Below are 23,765 nucleotides of genomic sequence, written 5' to 3'. Positions count from 1 at the left end.
TATTCGGCTGCAATTTGCCTTTGCACCGCCTGTTCGTCAGGACGATTCTTGACATCCTCCCCTGGCCCTTTTCTTCAATGAGTTGTTGATGTTAAAGAGGCTCTGTCACCAGATTTTGCAACCCCTATCTCCTATTGCAGCAGATCGGCGCTGCAATGTAGATAAGAGTAACGTTGTTTTTGTTTTTTAAACGAGCATTTTTGGCCAAGTTATGACCATTTTTATATTTATGCAAATTAGGCTTTCTAAAGTACAACTGGGCGTGTTTAAAGTTATGTACAAGTGGGCGTGTATTGTGTGCGTACATCTGGGCGTTTTTACTTCTTTTACTAGCTGGGCGTTTTGACTAGGAGTGTATGATGCTGACGAATCAGCATCATCCACTTCTCTTCGTTAACACCCAGCTTCTGGCAGTGCACAGACACACAGCGTGTTCTCGAGAGATCACGCTGTGACGTCACTTCCCCAGGTCCTGCATCGTGTCGGACGAGCGAGGACACATCGGCACCAGAGGCTACAGTTGATTCTGCAGCAGCATCAGCGTTTGCAGGTAAGTAGCTACATCGACTTACCTGCAAACGCCGATGCTGCTGCAGAATCAAATGTAGCCTCTGGTGCCGATGTGTCCTCCCTTTTATTATCTATCCCACCTAGCCCGCCATGAAGACTTCTTCCAGCCACGACTCAATAGTGCCCCGGAAATCAATAGTGTCAGATACATAGTGACCCAAATAGTAATAGTGGGGTAACAGTGCCGCACGCAGTAAAAGTACCCCTGTTCGTGCTCCACACACTAATAGTGGCCCCGTTTAGGCCCCACACAGTAATAGTTCCGCTTTTTAGGCACTAAACACTAATATTGCCCCCTTACAGGCCCCACACATTAATATTGCCCCCTTAAGGCACCACACACTAATAGTTTTCCCTTTTAGGCCCCACACACTAATATTGCTTCCTTTTAGGCTCCACACACTAATAGCACCCCCTTATGCGTCCCACAGTAATAGGGCCCCCTTATAAACCCCCACAGAGTAATAGTTCTGCATTTTGGGCACCCACACAAAAATAATGCCACCCTTTGTGCCCCCATTTACAGAATGAATGCCCCCTTTCGTGCTTCCTCACAGTAAATTAAAGGGGTTGTCCAAGAATATAAGCAAGAAAACTAGCTGCAGGAAATGTGGTAAAATAACAAACCAAACATTACTCACCTATTCAATTCCCTGCCGATCCAGCGCCGATGCTCAGGTGGTCCCCGCCGTTCTTCGTTTTGTTTCACGCAGCGATGATGTGCTGTACATCCACATGACCACTGGAGCCCATCACTGGCCTCAGCAGTAACATGATAGCATTGACACGGAGACCAGGGATTGGCTGCAGCGTCATATGGATGTCCTGTCATTAGAACAGGGGTTATCTTGTTGAAACAAACCCTTGAAGGCTATGGTCAGACTTTTTTTTATTTGATTTTTTCCCATAGTAAAACATTAAAGCTGCAGCATGAGTTGTGGCAATTTTACACACACTTTTAAAGGGATTGTCTGGTTTAGAAAAGTAATTTACAAAAGCCCTACTAGACAAAACGGACAGCTTTATCTATTATCCAGACTGAGGGGCAAACAGATTATCATTGGAGCTCATGAAGGAACAGCTACAGACCCCGCTATCCCCCTGGCTCAGGAGGCCCTCCCATCAGTGGCGTAACTAGGAAAGAATGGACCCCATAGCAAACTTTTGATGGGGCCCCCCCCTAGGTGCCACACGCAGCCCCCCTTATAGATAGTGCCCCTGTAGATTGTGCCATACAGGCCCCCTGTAGACAGTGCTACACAGCCCCCTGTAGACAGTGTCACAACTCACTTGTAGATAGCGCTCTCCACCTCCCCCTTGTTGATAGTGCCATACAGCCCCCCCTGTAGATATCGCCATAATGACCCCCCTGTATATAGTGCCACACAGCCCCCCTTAATAGATAGTGGCACACACAGACCCCTGTAAATTGCGCCACACACAGCCCCCTGTAGACAGCACCACAGCCCTCCCCTTGTAAATAGTGCCATACAGTCCCCCCTAGTAGATAGTGCCACACAGCCCACCCTTAGTAGTGCCACACAGCCCCTTGTATATAGTGCCACACAGCTCCCCCCCCCTTGTGTATAGTGGCACACAGCCCCCATGTATATAGTGCCACACAGCCCCTCCTAGTATATAGTGCCACCCTGCCCCCCCCTTGTATATAGTGCCACCCTGCTCCCCCCTTGTATATAGTGCCACCTTGCTCCCCCCTTGTATATAGTGCCACCCTGCTCCCCCTTGAATATAGTGCCACCCTGCTCCCCCATGTATATAGTGCCACCCTGCCCCCACTTGTATATAGTGCCATCCTGCACCTACATTGTATATAGTGCCACACAGACCCCCCAAAAAAAATATAATGTACTTACCTGGCCCTGTTCTTGTGACGGACAGAGCGCTGCACATGCTTTGGTCGGGACACATGCGCAGACAGTGGCCTGCAGCCTCAGGGCCGATTCTAGCTTTTCGCTGGCTGAGGCGAAAATTGAAATGGCGCCCCCCCCAGATTTTGATTGACATCCCCCCGGCTGTTCTACATCCCTACCAGCCTCCTTAAACTCTCGCGGATGCGCCGTTGCCTTGTAATCCCCTGGCATGCGTGGTGCAGCGATAAAGCTGGGCAGAGTCCACCTCGCTGCACGGTGCATGCCCAAGTAGCACAAGGCAATGGCGCATCCGAGAAAGCTGTATCAGCCAGGGGGATGTCAATCAAACATAGAAAGGTGGGTGTGGAGGCAGGACTATGTGACTCTTCAGGATAGCGGCACTGCCCCATGACCCTTTAATGAGTAATTAACATATAGTGTGCGCCGTTTTAAAAGTTGATTTTATAGATTTTGCTGCATCGGAAAAAATCATACATTTGGAAATATTGTCAGGTCATGTATTGCCGCATGGTGCCGATTCAAGGGGTTAAAACTACCAGACAGGTTCCCATTAAATATACAATGAATAGAAAACAAATCCATCTGCAGTGGAATTTTGTTATTATAAATATATCCTATATAATTACAGCATCAGAACCAAGCTCTGGCATATATGGCTCTAGAAACAAGCTCATACATATATACGGCACAAGAGACAAGCTCAATATATATATACACACCACCAGAACCAAGCTCAATACATATATACAGCACCAGAACAAAGCTCAGTACATATATACAGCGCCAGAACCAAGCTCAGTACATAAATACAGCTCCAGAACCAAGCTCAGTACATATATACAGCCCCAGTACATACATACAATAACAGAACCAAGCTCACTACATATATACATTAACAGAACCAAGCTCAATACATATATAAAGCACCAGAACCAACCTCAGTACATAAATAAAGTAAGGAAAAGGGAGGAAACCTCCAGCTCACCGGTCTGTTGTGTCTCCAGACTCCTCGCTCGGATCCCCGCTACGGCTGGCGGTACATAATGAAGAAAGGAAAAAATGATTTTTTCACATTTTTCTGCCATGAGTAAGAGCACGGTACGTGCTTGAGACGCGTAGGCCAGGGTAACGACCCGCAACTATCATACGTCTTGGGACTGCGTCTCCTTCCAAATTTTAATCTTTTCCTCCAATAAAAGTGGGAATATTGCTTCCCTTTTAAACAAGAATACGACTCAGCGCTGGATCATTTTTTCCTTTCTACATAAACTAGAACCAAGCTCTGACATATATACAGTAGGGCGGGGCGATTTTGCCCTAAAATAAAATCTAGATTTTTTTCAACCCCATGAGCGATTTTTCAATTTGAATCTCGATTTTCTTATTACTATTAAAAAAACTGAAGAAAATACCAAGAGATAATTTAAAGAAGGACTCCCATGAAATTTGTTATTGTTTTGCCCATTTGTAATAGGCATTTTGTACACGTATATATTTATTTCAAGGCTGATCATCTAGCTTTCAATAGATAGGCTCCGTTTGGCTCCCCCATGCGGTCACGGCGGCAGTAAAATAACAGAAAACTTCACTTTATGCCCCCTTAAAAAAGTTAGGCCCCCAGGTTGTAACCCCATAGATTTAGTGCCCACTGTAGATAGTGCCACGCAGCCCCCCCTCCCAGGTAGTGCCATACAGCCCCCAGAGATGGAGTTCCGAAGCAGAGCTGCTTCTAGCGCTCTGCCTGGGACTCCTTCTCTCCTTTTGGCATCACTGTCCATATATGGACCGTGATATCAGGGGCTTCGGCACCAATCTCCGTTTACATTCTCCCCCATACCTTTTCTGAATGCCCTCCTGCCATTGGCTGACAGCATATGACTTCATAATCTGCCCGCCAATAGAAGACTAACAGATGAAGTATTGGCATGCCGTGCCAGTACTGCGGAGCATTACGTCGGGCAGCCACAGAAGGAGGTGGGAGGAGACAGCATTGTTGCGTCCTGTGTCTCCTCTCTCCTCACTGAATGGATGGAATGGTGGCCAGCGTCAGTGCAGGGGAGCAACACTGGTAAATGAGAGAATCCATTTTAGTAACAGGTGACGATGCGGCGGGGCGGCGCTTCCTCCTGTAGCGAAATCGATTCAATGATTCTATTTAAAAACAGAATTGTCACAGGACTCCAGGGCAGATTAATCAAATGAATTCAATTAATCGCCCAGCCCTAATATACAGCATCAGAACCAAGCTTAGCACATAAATACAACACCAGAACCAAGGTCAATACATATATACAATACCAGAACCAAGTTCAGTACATAAATACAGCTCAGAACCAAGCTCATAACATATATACAACACCAGAACCAAGTTTAATACATAAATACAGCACCAGAACCAAGCTCAATACATATATACAATACCAGAACCAAGCTCAGTACATAAATACAGCCCCAGAACAAAGCTCATAACATTTATACAACACCAGAACCAAGTTCAATACATAAATACAGCACCAGAACAAAGCTCAATACACATATACAATACCAGAACCAAGCTCAGTACATAAATACAGCCCCAGAACCAAGCTCAATACATATATACAATACCAGAACCAAGCTCAGTACATAAATACTTAATATTAAATATTAAATATTTTGGCCAAAATAACAACGAATACCCCATGTTTCATGGATATATTTTTTACTATGTATACTACTTTTTTTCAGGACGCAGCCAGGTCTTATATGCTGGAAGGGCATGATGTGCTGGCGTTTGGTTTGGCATGCAGAGCAGCACGCTTTAGCTAACAGTAGCGGCGTTACAAATAGGCTGTTATTCGGCAAGATACGCCGTGCCTGACGACCAGCGCATTATCCCTCCACGTATTACACATAGTACTGACACCCCATGTACTATTCACAGCACTGACCCCTATTCATCACATTTATTTATTATTTATTTCTATTACATTATCACACAGTTCTGACACTTTCATACATACACATTTCTTTTTTACCAGACATTCACACCCTAGCACTACACTAACACTGACACACATTTATCGCACACCTTTGAGCACTTAGTTCACCACTCCCCTCAAGACCAGTGGGAGTGGCTATCACTATTTAATGCACACTCCTTCTGCAGCATTTTTTGATCTGTTTGCGTCCTGCTGGGAACGGGTTTTCACCCACCCACCCACCTAGTAAGTATGGCCTTTTTTGTGGTTTTGACAGTACATACATAGAGCCCCAGAACAAAGGTCAGTACATATATACAGCACTAGAACAAAGCTCAGTACATATTTATAGCACCAGCACAAATACAGCTCAATTTAGTGCAACCGCTGCCGTATAGGTTTGTATGGCGTAAAACTACAGCTCCCAGCATGGCCCGAACAATGGTAAGGATATGCTGGGAGACGCGGTTTCACAAAAAAAAATCATATCATAATCAAACCACCCATAATCTCGCGGCAGATCATACAGTGACTACAGTACTGATTAGAGGCAGAATAAACATTTACATTAAGTGACTCACCGGTGACGTCTCAGATTCTAGTTATACAGCGAATTCCAAATTATTATGCAAATGTTATTTTTCGCTGATTTTCCTAAATAGTCGATGCAAATGACAGTCAGTATAATCTTCAAGCCATCAACCGTTGGAGTATAATGCAAATTTTATTGAACAAATCTCCTAATGATAACAGATTTTTTTTAGAAGTAAAAAAACTCAAAATGCACTGTTTCACATTATTATGCACAACAGAGATCAAAACATTGTAAAGGTTGTAAAGAGAACTAAAATGGTAATTTGTTGAATTTGCAGCATCAGGAGGTCATATTTACAGAAATCAAAAGCTCTTTCAATCAAAAAAAACTTAACAGACCAAGTTACATGTTAACATAGGACCCCTTCTCTGATATCACCTTCACAATTCTTGCATCCATTGAATTTGTGAGTATTTGGACAGTTTCTGCTTGAATATCTTTGCAGGATGTCAGAATAGCCTCCCAGAGCTTCTGTTTTGATGTGAACTGCCTCCCACCCTCATAGATATTTTGCTTGCGGATGCTCCAAAGGTTCTCAATAGGGTTGAGGTCAGGGGAACATGGGGGCCACACCATGAGTTTCTCTCATTTTATGCCCATAGCAGCCAATGACACAGAGGTATTCTTTGCAGCTTGAGATGGTGCATTGTCATGCATGAAGATAATTTTGCTACGGAAGGCACGGTTCTTCTTTTTGTACCACGGAAGAAAGTGGTCAGTCATAAACTCTACGTACTTTGCAGAGGTCATTTTCACACCGTCAGGGACCCTAAAGGGGCCTACCAGCTCTCTCCCCATGATTCCAGCCCAAAACATTACTCCGCCACCTCCTTGCGGACGTTGCAGCCTTGTTGGGACATGGTGGCCATTCACCAACCATCCACTACTCCATCCATCTGGACCATCCAGGGTTGCACGGCACTCATCAGTAAACAACACGGTTTGAAAATTAGTCTTCATGTATTTCTGAGCCCACTGCAACCGTTTCTGCTTGTGAGCATTGTTTAGGGGTGTCCGAATAATAGCTTTATGCACACTTGCAAACCTCTGGAGGATCCTACACCTTGAGGTTCGCGGGACTGCAGAGGCACCAGCGGCTTCAAATACCTGTTTGCTGCTTTGCAATGGCATTTTAGCAGCTGCTCTCCTAATCCTATTAATTTGTCTGGCAGAAACTTTCCTCATTATGCCTTTATCTGAACGAACCCGTCTGTGCTCTGAATCAGCCACAAATCTTTTCACAGTACGATGATCACGCCTAAGTTTTCTTGAAATATCCAATGTTTTCATACCTTGTCCAAGGTATTGCACCAGTTCACGCTTTTCGGCAGCAGAGAGATCCTTTTTCTTTCCCATATTGCTTGAAACCTGTGGCCTGCTTAATAATGTGGAACGTCCTTCTTAAGTAGTTTTCCTTTGATTGGGCACACCTGGCAAACTAATTATCACAGGTGTCTGAGATTGATTACAATGATCCAAAGAGCCCTAAGACACAATACCATCCATGAGTTTCATTGAAAAACGAATGCCATGTCGGCAGGCGGCTAGACTCAATTGTATTCTAGTCCTTAGGACGCCAATACAATTGACCATGCTGGTGAGGCTAGGATACCATCAGTTCCCGTACCCACAATTCAACGCTTTATTTGTGATGCAGGAGTGCGATGATGTCATCGAGCCACCTGCGTCGTTCCAATGGAGCAGGCCTGCTCAGAAGTGATTAAACCTGCTTCGATTGAGGACGTCAGCACATATTTACTAGCCTAGCTCTTTATATTAGAGCTTGTAATAAAAAGTGCTAGGCTGGTAAATACACGCAGACCAATACTCATAGCGTAAAAATGTGAGGGTAGTAAGACCATGGCGAAAGTTCCTGCGTTTGCCCCTGAAACTAAAAAGTGGTCAACATGGACGCCCCTCAATTGACTTATTTTTTTTATACACTCCTGCATCATGTGATGTGCTGATGCCTGAAGCTCAGAGCTGATTGGCTGAATTGGAGAAAGTGGTTACCGAGGTACAATTTGAGTGGTGCTGTCCCTCCAGGTACACATGCAGGGTCATCTCCGCTGACTTCAAGGTGCTGTACACAACTGATTCCCCAAGTTTACAGTACAAGCAGGAAACCGCAGTCAGCTCTATAGGTAACAGAGTGGAGGCGATCGCCCTCAGCGAGTACACCTGATCCCCCCCTATAACAGGTGCGCGTCCACGTCTATAGCGCCATCTACACGGGCGTGGTTTACATAAATAAAGGCGTGGTTAGTCACTTGGGCGGTGCACCTTCCTCTTCCCTCCCTATATCTGTCAACCCGCACAAGTTCCCCTTACTGTAGGGGGTGTGGCAAGGGCGGGACAGGACACCGGCGGGGCGTGTCTACAAGCAGGGGGCGGGTTGCTCTCCCCCTCCCGGTCTCAGACATGTGTGAGCAGGCAGCCCGGTACTGCAGGACCAGCATCCACAAGCTCCTGCGGCAGCAGCAGTCTCAGGTCCGGGGACTGGACGGTCTGCTACGTTGGATCGTCACCAAGATGAGCGACAAGAGTGAGAGAGAACTGCGGGGAGAGGAGGCGGCCAGAGGGGTGCAGGACATGCCCGACCCGGGCACCAGGAGGGGCATCTCAGTCATACTGGATGTGAGTAGCGCGATGTAGCCACATAACCCACACCTGAACCATACAGTGTGTACTGTACTATATATATATATATATATATACACACACACGTATGTGTGTGTTTATGTAGACGTATATAAACGTATGTATATAAATACAGTGTAATATATATATATATATATATATATATATATATATATATATACTGTTCTATTTTTAGAACATTGCTCATCACTATTGGTCTTTCATGGGTTAAAAAGATATTATAGTTTATGGTTGTTTTTTTTAATACTGCCGTACAGTAATCCTTCCATCCTGTGCCAATCCAGGCTCATCTGAGGAGTACACCAAGAAAGTCTATAGCAGGGAGTCCTGTAGTAAGATTAATAGACTGCAGCACTTGACTAGGCGTCCGTATACGTAGTGATCAATCGTAACCATAAAAGGTGATCATTAATGATCACCGTGACTAAAGTGATCGCTACCAGAACAGATTGCGGACTTGCTTTTGAATTTTTCTGATTGAATGCTACGATCTTTATTAGTTACTGTATGAGCAGATACGTGTGCAGATATAGATTTTACCGATCTTCCTGCGGTGTATACCCCTTTTATCCACCAGCGTACCTATAATACACAGTCTTATTGGATTGGGGCAAATTGTCCCTTTAATGGCCATCTTGAGAGCTCAGTTTATATATATTATGTTCCCCCATCATAAATCACAGGGTAATTTGGGGAAAAATTGGGCTTAACTAAAACCTTTCCCTACCGATCACCGTCTCTCCGAGACGTTGCTCTGCTTTTTTTCAGCTGGGGTAAATATTCAGTTTGCTGCCCTAGCTCTGTATGTTACCCCGGCCAAGGCAGAGTAGCTTGTTGGCGCCCCCTCTGAGCACCAAGCACCTGGAGTTCATGCCCCATGAGCCCCCCTAGTTACTACCTTGCCGTTCCTTTCCTGCCTAAATGAAGACCCAATTATGCGTTATTACATTAGGATGTATTCACACATGCAGGGTTTTTTTTTTAATGCGTTATTTGAATCCAAGGATTCAAATAAGAGGAGTAAGAGGATCTCCTTTTATGATCTGCTCCTGGTTTTAGCTACAAAAATTGCAAAAAAAAAAAAAAAAACCTGATTAAAACCTTCATGTGTGAATACACCCTAAGGTTATGTTCACACATTTCAGATTTTGATGCAGATTTTTGAGCCTAAGCCAGGAGGAAGGAGAAGTATAAGTTCTTCCTTTTATATTTGCCATTCCTTTTCAAACCACTTCTGATTTTGGCTCAAAAATCTGCAACGTTTTGCAATGTGTGAACATAGCCTTAGTCTTCTATAATGGAAACTCGCAGAGTTGGTCTGATTTTTGGCCACATTTGTGTTCGCTTCATATGTAAGTAAATATTCCCAGCTGTCGACCTCGCTTGTTTAGATCAACTTGGATTTACAGCTCCCGGGAGGCAGATGGGATTCTATCCACCTGGGACTTGTGAGGGTTGTAGTACGTGGTAAGAGGTTTGTACAGTGTGATTTGTAAGGCAAGTAAGGGGTTAAAAAATCCTTAAAAATGGTTGAAATATTACGATTGCTGCTAATTTTCTAGGTGAGGTTAATAAAGTTGTAAAATTGTCATCGTCTTCTGCTCCAGTCGCCTATTTATATAGTTATTTCATTTCAAACGCGCCGTAAGGTTGACTAAATATAGACTGTCAGCGCGGCGTCTTCACGATATATTTGTCATATAGCTTCGTAATTATGTCACCATGGAAATCAAAGAGACTCGGATGGTGGTTGTAGATGATAGACCTTCAGCAGGAACAGTCTCGGGAAAATAGACACTTCTTAATAAGAAGGGGTTAATTGCCTTAGAATTGCGCTAGCGTGGCGTTGCATCTATATCTTCTGTCCTCCAGGGCCGATCATTAGACTAAGGTGAGATTCTAGATTTGGCCGCTGCTAGTTACGTGTCGTGGTCTGAATCGGCTTTCTCTTCACCCATGAAGTTGTCCAATGTTCTCTCGCATCTTCATACTAATCGAGCTGGACGCCATTTTATTTGAGATGCGAACGTCTTCGATATCGGTGACTGAGAATACGGAGCTGTCCCCTTCTGTCAGGGAGCTATACGTTCTGTTATCGCTTTCTAGGAAAGTTGGGTGACAAATAATATAGCCGCCGTATGGCTGAGGGTTGGCACACACCTTGACTTTTAGAACTGCCATGGTTTTCAACGATCCCTCCCTCACTCATGAGCCACCACGTTACTAGACATATTTGTCATTCAGGACATTAGGAAAGCTGGGTCACAACCTGTTGGGTCATATTGGCTGTCGCCCGACTTCCTCGAAAATGTGGATATCCTAGAAATTTTTATTTATGGAAAAACGTACTTTTTTGCCGCCATTGATTTTCACATTTTACGGCTGCTTTCAGGCAAATCAATTTGTGTTGATTTTAATTTCCGTTGCGCGGTCTCTTGCACTTCTGTAGTTATGTATGTGTCAGTCTTCACTGTAGTTCTTGCATTTTATTCATGCATCTGGATGAATAGGATTATAGTTGGCACCCAGATAGTGGAATTGTGGTATTGAAACCGTAAGATACATTGAAGTATAATTATCATATTCATATAGCTGCAGTCTGTGGTGTCCATCTGTAATATATTCACAGCAAGTCCCCGATGTATACACGTTGCCTGAATTCCTGTATAAACAGGACGGTCATGATCGCAGAATTCATTCTGCTGACTAATCCTCATTGTGCTCCAATCCGGATATGTTTTACCTTTACTGACATTTATCTATTATGTTCAAATTCACACGCGACATCCCAATACCATTAATATGTACAGCGTGTGATATTGCCGCTCTCTATAAATACTCTATATACTGAACAGTGATGCCAGGCATACATAGAGAAGTGAAATGCCAACAGAATTAGGGGGAGGGGGTTCTTCTAGTTTAGTTTCAGACCCCTCTCCCACAAGATCATCTGCAGCCAGGATGGTCAATCAAGAGGTGAACTTTAATTTTGATAAATGTAAATGTATGCACATAGGGACGGTTGTCAAATCGTCTTCTCTATTCAGTGGAATACTACTGGGAAAATGCATTAAAAGAAGGATTAAGTGTATTGTAGTTGACAGTAAGCCAAGCAGCAACACTCAATGCCGGGCAGCAGTCACAAAAGCAGATACAAATTTTAGGGTGCATAAAAGAAATGATAAAACACTTATAGGGTCACATATTGAATATGAGGTGCAGCTTTTGGGCTCCACACTGTGTTAAAAAAAAAAGCTGTGGAGGGTTCAAATGGGGTCAGGTTCATAAAAAGAAATTGAAGTCTTTATAATGAAAGGCTGGAAAAATTGGGCTTGTTCTGCTTGGGTATACTCTTTAGGTAGTTGTCTTCTCCCATAAACATGCACACTGATCGCCTGAGCATCCGGGGTTACTGCTGTAGTGGCGGGGATAAGTGGCCATCAGGCACTACTTATCTCACAGGGTAAAAAATAGTCAGTGTGTAAGAATTCATCGGATGTCTGGCTGCCCCCATATATATCAAATTAATATGTATAATTAGATCCTTGGTTCAATTGGCACATGAGCTATCGACACCAAGAACTGCAGACTAGGGGGCATCATTAGCATCTGCAGGATAGGTGCCTCAGTGGCAGAATTAGTTGGTACATCGCCAGGTTTCAGAAAGGTTAAACTTGATAGACGCGTCTTTTCAACCTCCTAGAAGTAATGATGGGACTGTGTAATGTTGCGTATTCTGGGTGCGACTGACCTTTTGTACAGAGGCCGAATCGTCTTATGTGTCCCTTAGAAAATTTAGGAGACAGACCGTTCTGCACCCGGTTTCTCCCATTTAGGGTGCAGTCACGTTTTTGCGACTGAACAGTTTGAATCATCTGAATGTGGTGGTTTCTGCAGCAGGTTCATGGATTTCTGCACGTTTCATTCAGATGAATGGAACTGATTTTCAGTTGCAGAAATATCTCCAAAAACTCTGCTGCTTGTGACTGCAACCTTAAAGAGGCTCTGTCACCAGATTTTGCAACCCCTATCTGCTATTGCAGCAGATAGGCGCTGCAATGTAGATTACAGTAACGTTTTTATTTTTAAAAAACGAGCATTTTTGGCCAAGTTATGACCATTTTCTTATTTATGCAAATGAGGCTTGCAAAAGTACAACTGGGCGTGTTGAAAAGTAAAAGTACAACTGGGCGTGTATTATGTGCGTACATCGGGGCGTGTTTACTACTTTTACTAGCTGGGCGTTGTGTATAGAAGTATCATCCACTTCTCTTCACAACGCCCAGCTTCTGGCAGTGCAGCACTGTGACGTCACTCACAGGTCCTGCATCGTGTCGGCACCAGAGGCTACAGATGATTCTGCAGCAGCATCGGCGTTTGCAGGTAAGTCGATGTAGCTGCTTACCTGCAAATGCTGATGCTGCTGCAGAATCAAGTGTAGCCTCTGGTGCCGACACGATGCAGGACCTGTGAGTGACGTCACAGTGCTGCACTGCCAGAAGCTGGGCGTTCTGAAGAGAAGTGGATGATACTTCTATACACAACGCCCAGCTAGTAATAGTAGTAAACACGCCCCGATGTACGCACATAATACACGCCCAATTGTACTTTTACTTTTCAACACGCCCAGTTGTACTTTTGCAAGCCTCATTTGCATAAATACGAAAATGGTCATAACTTGGCCAAAAATGCTCGTTTTTTAAAAATAAAAACGTTACTGTAATCTACATTGCAGCGCCTATCTGCTGCAATAGCAGATAGGGGCTGCAAAATCTGGTGACAGAGCCTCTTTAAGGCCGGGTTCCCACGTAGTGTAAACGCTGCGCAATTTCCGCAATGGAATTCTGTGAGGAAATTCCGCAGAATTTACAGTAGCAGCAAAGTGGATGAAAATGTGAAAATCTCATCCCCCACGCTGCCGGAAAAAACAGCAGCGAAAACGTTAATAAATTGATTTGCGGCGCAGAATATAAATCCGCAGCATGTCAATTTACGCTGTGTTTTCGTTGCTTTTCTGTTGGGTGTTTTCCCCATTGAATTCAATGGAGATTCAAAACCCGCAACAGAAAACCAAGTGTTGTGAGTTTTGCGACAGGATCACAGCGCAAAAATCGCAACTCAGGGAAAAAAAAAAAAAAAAATACCCACAACTCCCTTCTCCGTCCAGTTCGGCCTCCTAGCATGGCGTTTCATCCCATGTGACCACTGCAGTGGTCACATGGGCTGTAGCGTCATTCAGGGAGACCTGACGGCAAAGGAGGGATGTGTCACCATGACAACGGACTAGGTAAGTATGGTAGTTTCTTTTTTTTTTTTTTATTTCTACACTGCTTACCGCAGCGGAGATTACAGACGAGAAACTCCACCACAATGTGGTGCGGTTTTTCGAATGGATACGCTGCATCGTTTTTACGCTGAGTATCCAACCCGTGGGAGCCCAGCCAAATGGCCCATAGGCAGTCTGCACCATTGCTCTTTGGAAGGTACACCTTAAGGCCGGATTTACACGAGCGTGTGCGTTTTGCGCGCGCAAAAGGTACTTAACAGCTCCGTGTGTCCTCACCATATGATGCGTGATTTTCGCGCAGCCGCCATCATTATGACACTCTGTTTGTATGTTTGTAAACAGAAAAGCACGTGGTGCTTTTCTGTTTTCATTCATACTTTTCACTGCTGTTGCGCGAATCACGTGCGTCCCATGGAAGTGCTTCCGTGTGCTGCGCATGATTTTCACGCACCCATTGACTTCAATGGGTGCGTGATGCGCGAACAACGCACAAATATCGGACATGTCGTGAGTTTTACGCAGCGGACACGTGCTGCGTGAAACTCACGGACAGTCTGGACGGCCCCATAGACTAACATAGGTCCGTGCGTGGGTCGTGAAAATCACGCTCGTTGCACGGACGTATTACACGTTCGTCTAAATAAGCCCTAATAGTGATGGATATCTAAAATTGCAAAATGGATCCCAGGAGGTTCTTGGTGTTTATTATGACTCTCATGCATATAAAAGTGCAATGTTTCGGCAAAATAAGGCGGTGTTCACATCTGCATCAGGGCTCTGTTCCGTTGAAGCTTTCCGTCGGAACGGAGCCCTGACTGACACAAACTGAAACCATAGGTTTCAGTTTCCATCACCGTTGATTTCAATGGTGACAGATCCGGTGCCGATGGTTTCCGTTTGTCTCTGTTGTGCAAGGGTTCCGTCATCTTGACTGAATCGATACCGTAGTCGACTGCGCTATTCATTCTGTCAAAACGACGGAACTCTTGCACAACAGAGACAAACGGAACCCATTGGCACCGGATCCGTCACCATTGAAATCAACGGTGATGGAAACTGAAACCTATGGTTTCAGTTTGTGTCAGTCAGGGCTCCGTTCCGACGGAAAGCTCAGATGGAACGGAGCCCTAGTGCAGATGTGAACGCAGCCTAATCTGCCTTTTTCAAGTTTATCTCCCCTTTTCTAAACACAGAATTTGACAGGAAGAATAGCGCTGCATGTGTCGGTAATGACCGTCATACGACTGACCCGGTACTGCATTATGAACGGAAACCACGGCACAGATGTAAACAGAGGCTGTATGTGTATGGGAAGATCGTGAGGAATAGCGGGGTGCCGAGCGAGCATTATTATGTATGGCCGGCCTTAGAAAGAAGCCTATAGGCCGAACAATTATTCACCTGCCAGATGTCTTCCCAAAAAACATCTGAATGGGGTTGAAGTCCAACCTGTCCGGTCCCATTTCCCCCCCCCCCCCCCCCTAATGCGCAAAATACAAATTTTATGTAGCCCAGCAAACGGTACGTCTTGGAATACCCATATAAAATAGCTATAAAAAAAATTAGGAGGCAGCAAATCTGTCTTTTTGTCTCCTGGAATTTTCCAGCCCTGCCCAATGCGGCCCAAGACCCAATCATGGATGACTAGAGATATTAGATGGATCAGTAGAGAACTCCCTATAGCGGTGCCCCCTCTGCCAATGGGTGTCACTGCTACTTGTAGACCTTGATTGGGGCTCATTATCGGGAGTGGAGTGATAGTAATGATGCACTCACCTGTCACGGGCACCGCGAGATGCCGCTCTGGTAAATTGCCACGTCCCATTATGCACCAATTTACAACAGTTCTGTGTGGGACTGGAGCACTCCGCACCTCCGGTAATTACTGCAGAAGCCTTAGCATGACAAGACAGTCATTTATCTCAACAAGTATGCTGTTATTTTAACTCTCGCTGTACCAGCGTTGTCTGTAGCGCAGATCAGATACTCCGCAGTGCAGAAATATAGACGTCTTAAATTTACTCCAAATACATAAAACTGTCCCATCAACAACACGATGGGCTTTCTAATTTCTACAGGGATTTCACTATTTGTTATGGGATCTTGCACCTTCAGACAACTTTGATCTATATACACTATTCTTTAATATTTTTTTTTTAAGGGGCTATTTACATGTTGATGATGTTTTCATTCTACTATGAACTGCAGCACCGGTTTAAACACTGACTGGTTGGGAAATAAAGCACGGTTCATGCTCTACAACCGGTTCTTGAATAGAATGCCAAAATTACAGTATTGACTGACACATACTTAGGCAGGACAATAGGGAGTTTTATTACATACCATTTTTTTTTATGCCATTCAGGATCTTTGGAAAGCTTGATGACAAACCTTTAAAGTGCTTTTCCAGAAGTATGATATTGATCTATCCTTAGACTATTCATGGGGGCGTGACTCCTGGCACCCCTGCCGATAAGCTGACTAAAGAGGCCACGACCCCTTTAATGTTTACCATGCACAGCGCCGTACATTTGGTAGTGGCTGTGCCTGGTATTGCAGCTCAGTCCTATTAACTTGATAGGAGTGAGCTGCCAAACCAGGCACAGCCACTACTGAATGTACAGTGCTCTGTTCACATGTTATTTTTTATATATATTTTTTTAATTGCCAGGAAAAATATATTTTTCCGCTAATTTTTACAAAAAACGGCACATTTGAACACAACCTAAAACATTTGTAAAACACCAGTGTTGTCAAACATCATGAAGTCTTTCTTTTTCGTGGCATTGGACCAAAAATTACTCCATGTACGTGGCTCGAAGCCCTTCAAGGAGTAGATCCTCAGAGAGCATGATCACAGATGCTGACTTGAAAAAAATATCCTCTCAGCGTTGTGGTCAGTAGTTTCTGCTAGCAGCGAGTCCCAGGATAAGCTAAGCGTTGCCTGAGCAATTTAAAACCACACATGTGAAACCCGCTTTCCTGTGCAATTAGTTCAGATACATAGTAGATGTCTGCAATGCCCACTATAGAGACCGGTATAGCGAATTTAAAGGGAAACACAACATCATAACTCCATTTGCGGTGCGGTTGGATACTGTATTGTTTTGCTTTATCAGCCGTTTCCTGCTGGGATGAGGTCAGATGCCGAAATGTGCAACCATTTGTAGACTAAGTAACGTGGATAAAAGAAAAAAAAATCCATAAATGGTTAATACTCACATCAGATGGTGTGGGACTCGGTACAGCATGTTACAGTTGGTAAAACTGGTCTTCTTTTTTTTTTTTTTTAATGATATGTATCTTCTCTTTCTTTCCAGATCTTCCGTAGAGCCGATAAGAATGGTGAGTAAACTTTTTCGTTTTTCAGTTTCCATTTTTAGTAATCAAACAATTGAGTGATTTTAGTGCTCATGTGGGTCTTGCAATTATTTTAATCACATCAAACTCCTGTAACGTTGGGGAAGAGTAAACTTCCTAAGGAGGACATCTCATTTACAAGGTAGCTTGACCCAAAATAGATAATTATCCCATTATTTTGTAAGTCTATCCTTGTGGCTATGCAGCACTTTTAAATCTCCGTTAATTTTAAAGAACATTGCAATAGTTCCTCGATATGCTCAGTCATGTCACAAGCAATAATGTATACATTTTTAGAACATTTCTAGAGCTTTCTCCAGTCTTTTCATGCTGCAGCTGCTTTTCTCAGCCTGTTGGAGGGTCAGCTTGCTTGTCTGCCTGTTTCTAACCCTGCACAAGCAATAATGTAACACAAACGGTTTATTTTTACTCACTGCCACTGTGCTCCCTCTTTTGATACAAGGTTTGAGGAGAAAGAAGAAGATTTATTATCTCTGAGTCAGGGAACTTCTGCCTGGGGAAGCAGGATATATGTCCTGCAGGTCCGGTAACAGGCACTTAGGACTTGATACAACATAAGTGACAAGCGAGCAGTCTGCGCAAGGAGATATAATTTATATTTACAGGACATACACAAGGAGGTGGAGCATGACCAATATATCAGGAGAGCTGTGGGAATAATTGTGTCATGGCCATGACAATAGAGGCTAATAGAGCTACGTATATATTATCATGGCCTACCTATGAAATAAAATGGTTCAATAAGGAAAAGGGAGGTTAGATGGGCTTTAGGGCGTGGTATGATAGAGGTTTTATTAGTTTTACCTGGAGAACTGGGTTAGTTTATAATATAAATGCCGCCACTTTTTCTATTCTAAATGTATTGCTCCATTTGGATGATCGAGGTTAGTGCCACCCAAGTTGGGGTCCCAGGCAGAGATTTTTTTTACCCCAATCAGTAAATGTCTTGGTAATTATTTATCAGGATATTGGCATGACCTGGCCATTTACCCTCAGGGACTTATTCCCTGCTGTTCTCCATTGTGGAGTTAATCTTACAATCGCTGTCTACATGCTACCATTTTAGTAACCACTGTGTTCAGGAATTTTAAGGATATCCGATGTATCCAGTCATTATGACAATTATTCATAGGTTTCTATTCATAGTAATTATGAATTGAAACCTACAGTCAATGGCCAGCGGTCAATGTGGGCCATAGAGGCATGGTGCTCTGAAGGGTGCAGTTGTCCATAGAGATTTATGGAGGTCTCAGTGAGATGTTACTTTTAAGATTTTCATTTGTTTTAAGACCTAACTAGATATTTTCTTGGAGGGTCTTCATTTTTTATTGGATTAACTATTCTATAGGAATAAATAAATTAGCATTGAGCTTGGATAGTAAGAAGGCATTCTAGCTGTTCTGTAGTCATTGCTCAGTCTTTTTTTGAAAGGCAATAGCTCTAACCTTGGTTATTCCTTTCAGAGCAGATATGATGCACTGTAATAAACATGTAGAATTCTGGGTGAATCTGCTTATACTTCAAAATTACATTAAATGTGAAATATATTTCCATTAAGGAGCCTAAAGTTATTGTCCACCCATCTAAATAGGTCAGAAATTCTGGGCTGATTAGTTTCTTAATGATCTGTATCGAGGTCAGAGCTCTGTCTTACTGTTACAGAGCTCCAAATTCACGCCATAACATTCTGCCGCCTACCTGCAGCCACCACTAGAGGGAGCTTACTGCATACTGATACATTGAACTCAATAATAACACCGTACACAGTAAGTTCCCTTTTTAGTGGTGCTGATAGCTATGTTTTAAACTATATTTCCATGCAGGGGATTTGGAGCTCTGTATCAGAATAACTGAGCTGCAACTGATCTAAAAATATATCGGGAAATCGGCACAGAATTTTGGACCTAAAATGATGGTGTTAAAAGGTGGAATACTAACTTGAAAGAGAATAAAAATAAAATAAGTAATCCTGATCTTCTTCATTGGGTGACCTAGTCAGTCCTTAGTCACCCAGTCACAGATTTTTCTTTTCTGTCTGTCTTTCTTTCTTTCATTGATTGCTCAGAATACAGTGGCCATATATTTGCTGGTAGTCCATGGGAGAATACGCAGTTCTCTACACATAATGTCTTTTTGTTTCTTGTGCTTTATTTTCTTACTTAGATCTGTTCATAAATGGATGGCAGTCAAATACTGAGGAAGGACTATCCACATGATAACCTTTCATCAAAAGTGTAAAGCAATCACATATCAACATATTTAAAAGGGCGCCCTAAAAAAAAAAACCGTATGTATGCTGGGAGTTGCTTCACCCGGGTTTCAGTACTGCTGCTAGATGAGTATGAGCAAATACATTTAGTTACGTAATCTAAAACTATAACTCCCCACATTGACTGACACATGTACTTTGTGTGTACACTACCGTTCAAAAGTTTGGGGTCACCCAGACAATTTTGTGTTTTCCATGAAAACTCACACTTATATTTATCAAATGAGTTGCAAAATGACTAGAAAATATAGTCAAGACATTGACGAAAGCAAAGTTTGAAGGAACAAATCATTATTTCTAACCTTGTCAAAGAATGCTCCATTTACAGCATTGCAGACCTTTTGCATTCTAGCTGTTAATTTGCTGAGGTAATCGGGAGACATTTCACCCCATGCTTCCAGAAGCCCCTCCCACAAGTTGGATTGGCTTGATGGGCACTTTTTGCTTACCATACGGTCAAGCTGCTCCCACAACAGCTCTATGGGGTTGAGATCTGGTGACTGCGCTGGCCACTCCATTACAGATAGAATACCAGCTGCCTGCTTCTTCCCTAAATAGTTCTTGCATAATTTGGAGGTGTGCTTTGGGTCATTGTCCTGTTGGAGGATGAAATTGGCTCCAATCAAGCGCTGTCCACAGGGTGTGGCATGGCATTGCAAAATGGAGTGATAGCCTTCCTTATTCAAAATCCTTTTTACCTTGTACAAATCTCCCACTTTACCAGCACCAAAGCAACCCCAGACCATCACATTACCTCCACCATGCTTGACAGATGGCGTCAGACACTCTTCCAGCATCTTTTCAGTTGTTCTGCGTCTCACAAATGTTCTCCTGTGTGATCCAAACACCTCAACTTCGATTCGTCTGTCCATAACACTTTTTTCCAATCTTCCTCTGTCCAATGTCTGTGTGCTTTTGCCCATATTAATCTTTTCCTTTTATTAGCTAGTCTCAGATATGGCCTTTCTCTGTGCCATTCTGCCCTGAAGGCCAGCATCCCGGAGTCGCCTCTTCAATGTAGACGTTGACACTGGCGTTTTGCGGGTACTATTTAATGAAGCTGCCAGTTGAGGACCTGTGGGGCGTCTATTTCTCAAACTAGAGACTCTTATGTACTTGTCTTGTTGCTCAGTTGTGTAGCGGGGCCTCCCACTTCTCTTTCTACTCTGGTTAGAGCCTGTTTGTGCTGTCCTCTGAAGGGAGTAGTACACATCGTTGTAGGAAATCTTCAGTTTCTTGGCAATTTCTCACATGGAATCGCCTTCATTTCTAAGAACAAGAATAGACTGTCGAGTTTCACATGAAAGCTCTCTTTTTCTAGCCATTTTGAGAGTTTAATCGAACCCACAAATGTAATGCTCCAGATTCTCAACTAGCTCAAAGGAAAGTCAGTTTTATAGCTCCTCTAAACAGCAAAACTGTTTACAGCGGTGCTAACATAATTGCACAAGGTTTTTCAAGTGTTTTCTAATCATCCATTAGCCTACTAACACTGTTAGCAAACACAATGTACCATTAGAACACTGGAGTGATGGTTGCTGGCAATGGGCCTCTATACACCTATGCAGATATTGCATTAAAAACCAGACGTTTGCAGCTAGAATAGTCATTTAGCACATTAACAATGTATAGAGTGTATTTCTCAGTAATTTAATGTTATCTTCATTGAAAAAAACTGCTTTTCTTTCAAAAATAAGGAAATTTCTAAGTGACCCTAAACTTTTTAATGGTAGTGTATGTAACAGAGATGAACACAGCGGTCAGAAGGCGCCGCACAGGAAGAGTATATGGGACCTCTGAATAACTCATAATAAAGAACTCCCTTAAAGGGAATGTGTTGCCAGCAAAACATGTTTTTTTTTTTTTGTTTTTTTTTTAGTTAAACAATTAATGTGTATGTGATTAAACATTGTTCTAATTTTTTATTTTTTTTTTCACGAGTCAGGAAATATTATAAATTGGATTCAATTTATAATATTTCCCAGCACTGGTCACTAGATGGAGCAATTCCCAAAATTGCAGCATTGCATGTGGTAAAGCAACCACATTGCTTTATGCTGCGAAATTGGGAAAAAATCCCTCGCTCTAGTGAGCTCTCAGAATCCCCCCCTCCTTTATCCTGGCTAGTGCCGGGAGAAACGAGGGGTTTGAACGGTCTAACCTCCTACACTGTGTCACCATTTTTTGAGCTAACACACAGTGTAGAAGGTTTACATACACTAGTAAAACACACTGAAACACGAACATACATAGAAATCACTTACCTGCTCCAGTCGCCGCCGCTCCCTCCGGTCCGTCTGCTGCCGCTGCTCCATGTGCACAAGTCCGGAAGCCGCGACCGGAAGTAGTAATCTTACTGCCCGGCCGCGACTTCCGGTCCACAGGAAAATGGCGCGGGACGGCGCGCATTTCAAATCGGACTGTGTGGGAGCGGCGCATGCGCCGTTCCCACACGCACGGCGTACACCATAGTGGATGGAACGGGCCCCGTTCGCAGTCCCTATGGGACTGGAGCTGCCGTATTCCATGTCTGTATGTGTTGTTAATCAACACATACAGAAATGGAAAAAAAAATGGCAGCCCCCATAGGGAAGAAAAAGTGTAAAAATAGAAAAAAGTAACACACAAACACACAAATAAATATAAACGTTTTTAATAAAACCCTAACCTAAAACTGATATAAAAAAAATTTTTTGGGTGACACTGTTCCTTTAAGTGTCTCTGTCCAATGCACTAGTGATTGTGACCTATGACATTCATTGGCTCAGCCCCTCACATGCAGTCTAATAGATAATAGGAAGCTACTATTGGGGTGGCAGTGGCCCCCTTGCATATATGGTATGTCTGCTTCTGGTTTGTAAGCATTCTATATTGGGGTTAATCTTCACCCATCAACCTCGTTGTACAAATTCTGATAAAAGGTCTCCCTGTTTGTCTTATTCTCAAAGGGGCATTCCCATCTTAGTCCTTTATGGCATATCCACAGGAAAAATGTCTGATAGATGTGGGTCCCACATCTGGCACCCACGCCTATTTCCAGAATGGGGGTCCCCTGACCCCATCCCGGCTAGTGAGATGGACGCTGGCCGCCACATCCAGGTGGAGATCGACTGGAGAGATGGCTGAGCTCCGCTGTTTCCATAACTCCCATTAACTTCTATGTATGTTCTGGAAACAGCGTAGCACAGCGGCTACCTCACCAGATGGCAAGGGGTCATGGCGACCCTTGTTATGTAGTTGAATGCAGGTGTCACCTCTGGGACCCGCAGGTATCAGACATTTATGACATATCCCGTGGATATCCCGTCTAAGATGGAAAACACGTTTAACAACGTGACCATGCTACTGCCAAGTACTTACGGCACATGACCACTTTCTCATAGACTTTGAATGGAGCAGCAGCGCGCATGCTCGACCAAAGCTCTTTTCAACGTAGTCCTCACTGCGATCAAGTAGTAAGGAGGAACCCCGGCGGTAGGGCCCCCCAGTGATCAGGCAATTCTCACCTATCCTGCAAACGGATGATAATTGTCCATTCTGGAAATCCCTCTTTAAAGTGTTGCTAAACGTTTGACAAACTTCTGACATGTCCTAGAGATACCCCCACCAATCACCGCTTCGTTTCTGTTTGGCTTTTTCCGGAAAGACGATGTATCGCAGTACGGGCTCATAGACTTTCTATTGAGCCCGCACACGATACATTTATTTCCAGAAAAAGCCGAACAGACACGAAGCGGCTGAGCACTCACACGAGCGCTTCAGCTGCTTCATTCTAGCGATTTGTGGGGGTCTCCGTGCTCGGACCCCCACCAATACAAACTTTTGACATGTCACTATGACATGTCAGAAGTTTGTCAAAAGTGAATATCACATGTACTATGGAGGAGATTTACTAAGCAAAATGCGCCACAATTCTGGTACAATTTGCGCCAAAAAGTGGCATTCATGGTGTGCCCCGAATTTATTGTGTTTTTTTCTTAGATACTTTTTGCATCTTCATAGTCAGTTTTGAACATTCTTTAAAAAGGAGCGTGACTAATAGGAGTCTTAAAATGCGCCAAATTTGTAACCCCCAGCCTTTTTTTTTTTTTTGCGTAGTATATTGATGTAAAAGAGTTGGCGTAAGGAAGAGGAAAGTGTCTAACATGCT

The 23,765-nt window shown here is 43.5% G+C and overlaps 1 protein-coding gene across 2 annotated transcripts in view; it reads left to right on the top strand.

Annotated features, from left to right (window-relative positions):
• The first annotated feature begins 8,423 nt into the window (after positions 1 to 8,423).
• The window catches only part of NECAB2 (N-terminal EF-hand calcium binding protein 2), a 110,060-nt gene continuing 94,718 nt past the window's right edge, over positions 8,424 to 23,765 (top strand). For both annotated transcript variants that reach the window (XM_075837563.1, XM_075837562.1), the window contains exons 1-2: positions 8,424 to 8,654; positions 17,286 to 17,310. In XM_075837563.1, coding sequence (XP_075693678.1) covers positions 8,439 to 8,654; positions 17,286 to 17,310 — 241 coding nt within the window. In that variant the 5' untranslated portion in view covers positions 8,424 to 8,438. The remainder of the gene's footprint in view (positions 8,655 to 17,285; positions 17,311 to 23,765) is intronic.

This window comes from Rhinoderma darwinii, chromosome 9, assembly GCF_050947455.1.
Source record: "Rhinoderma darwinii isolate aRhiDar2 chromosome 9, aRhiDar2.hap1, whole genome shotgun sequence".
NCBI lineage: Eukaryota > Metazoa > Chordata > Amphibia > Anura > Rhinodermatidae > Rhinoderma > Rhinoderma darwinii.
The sequence above is the reverse complement of the archived record's forward strand: the minus strand, read 5'-3'. Positions and strand labels throughout refer to the sequence as shown.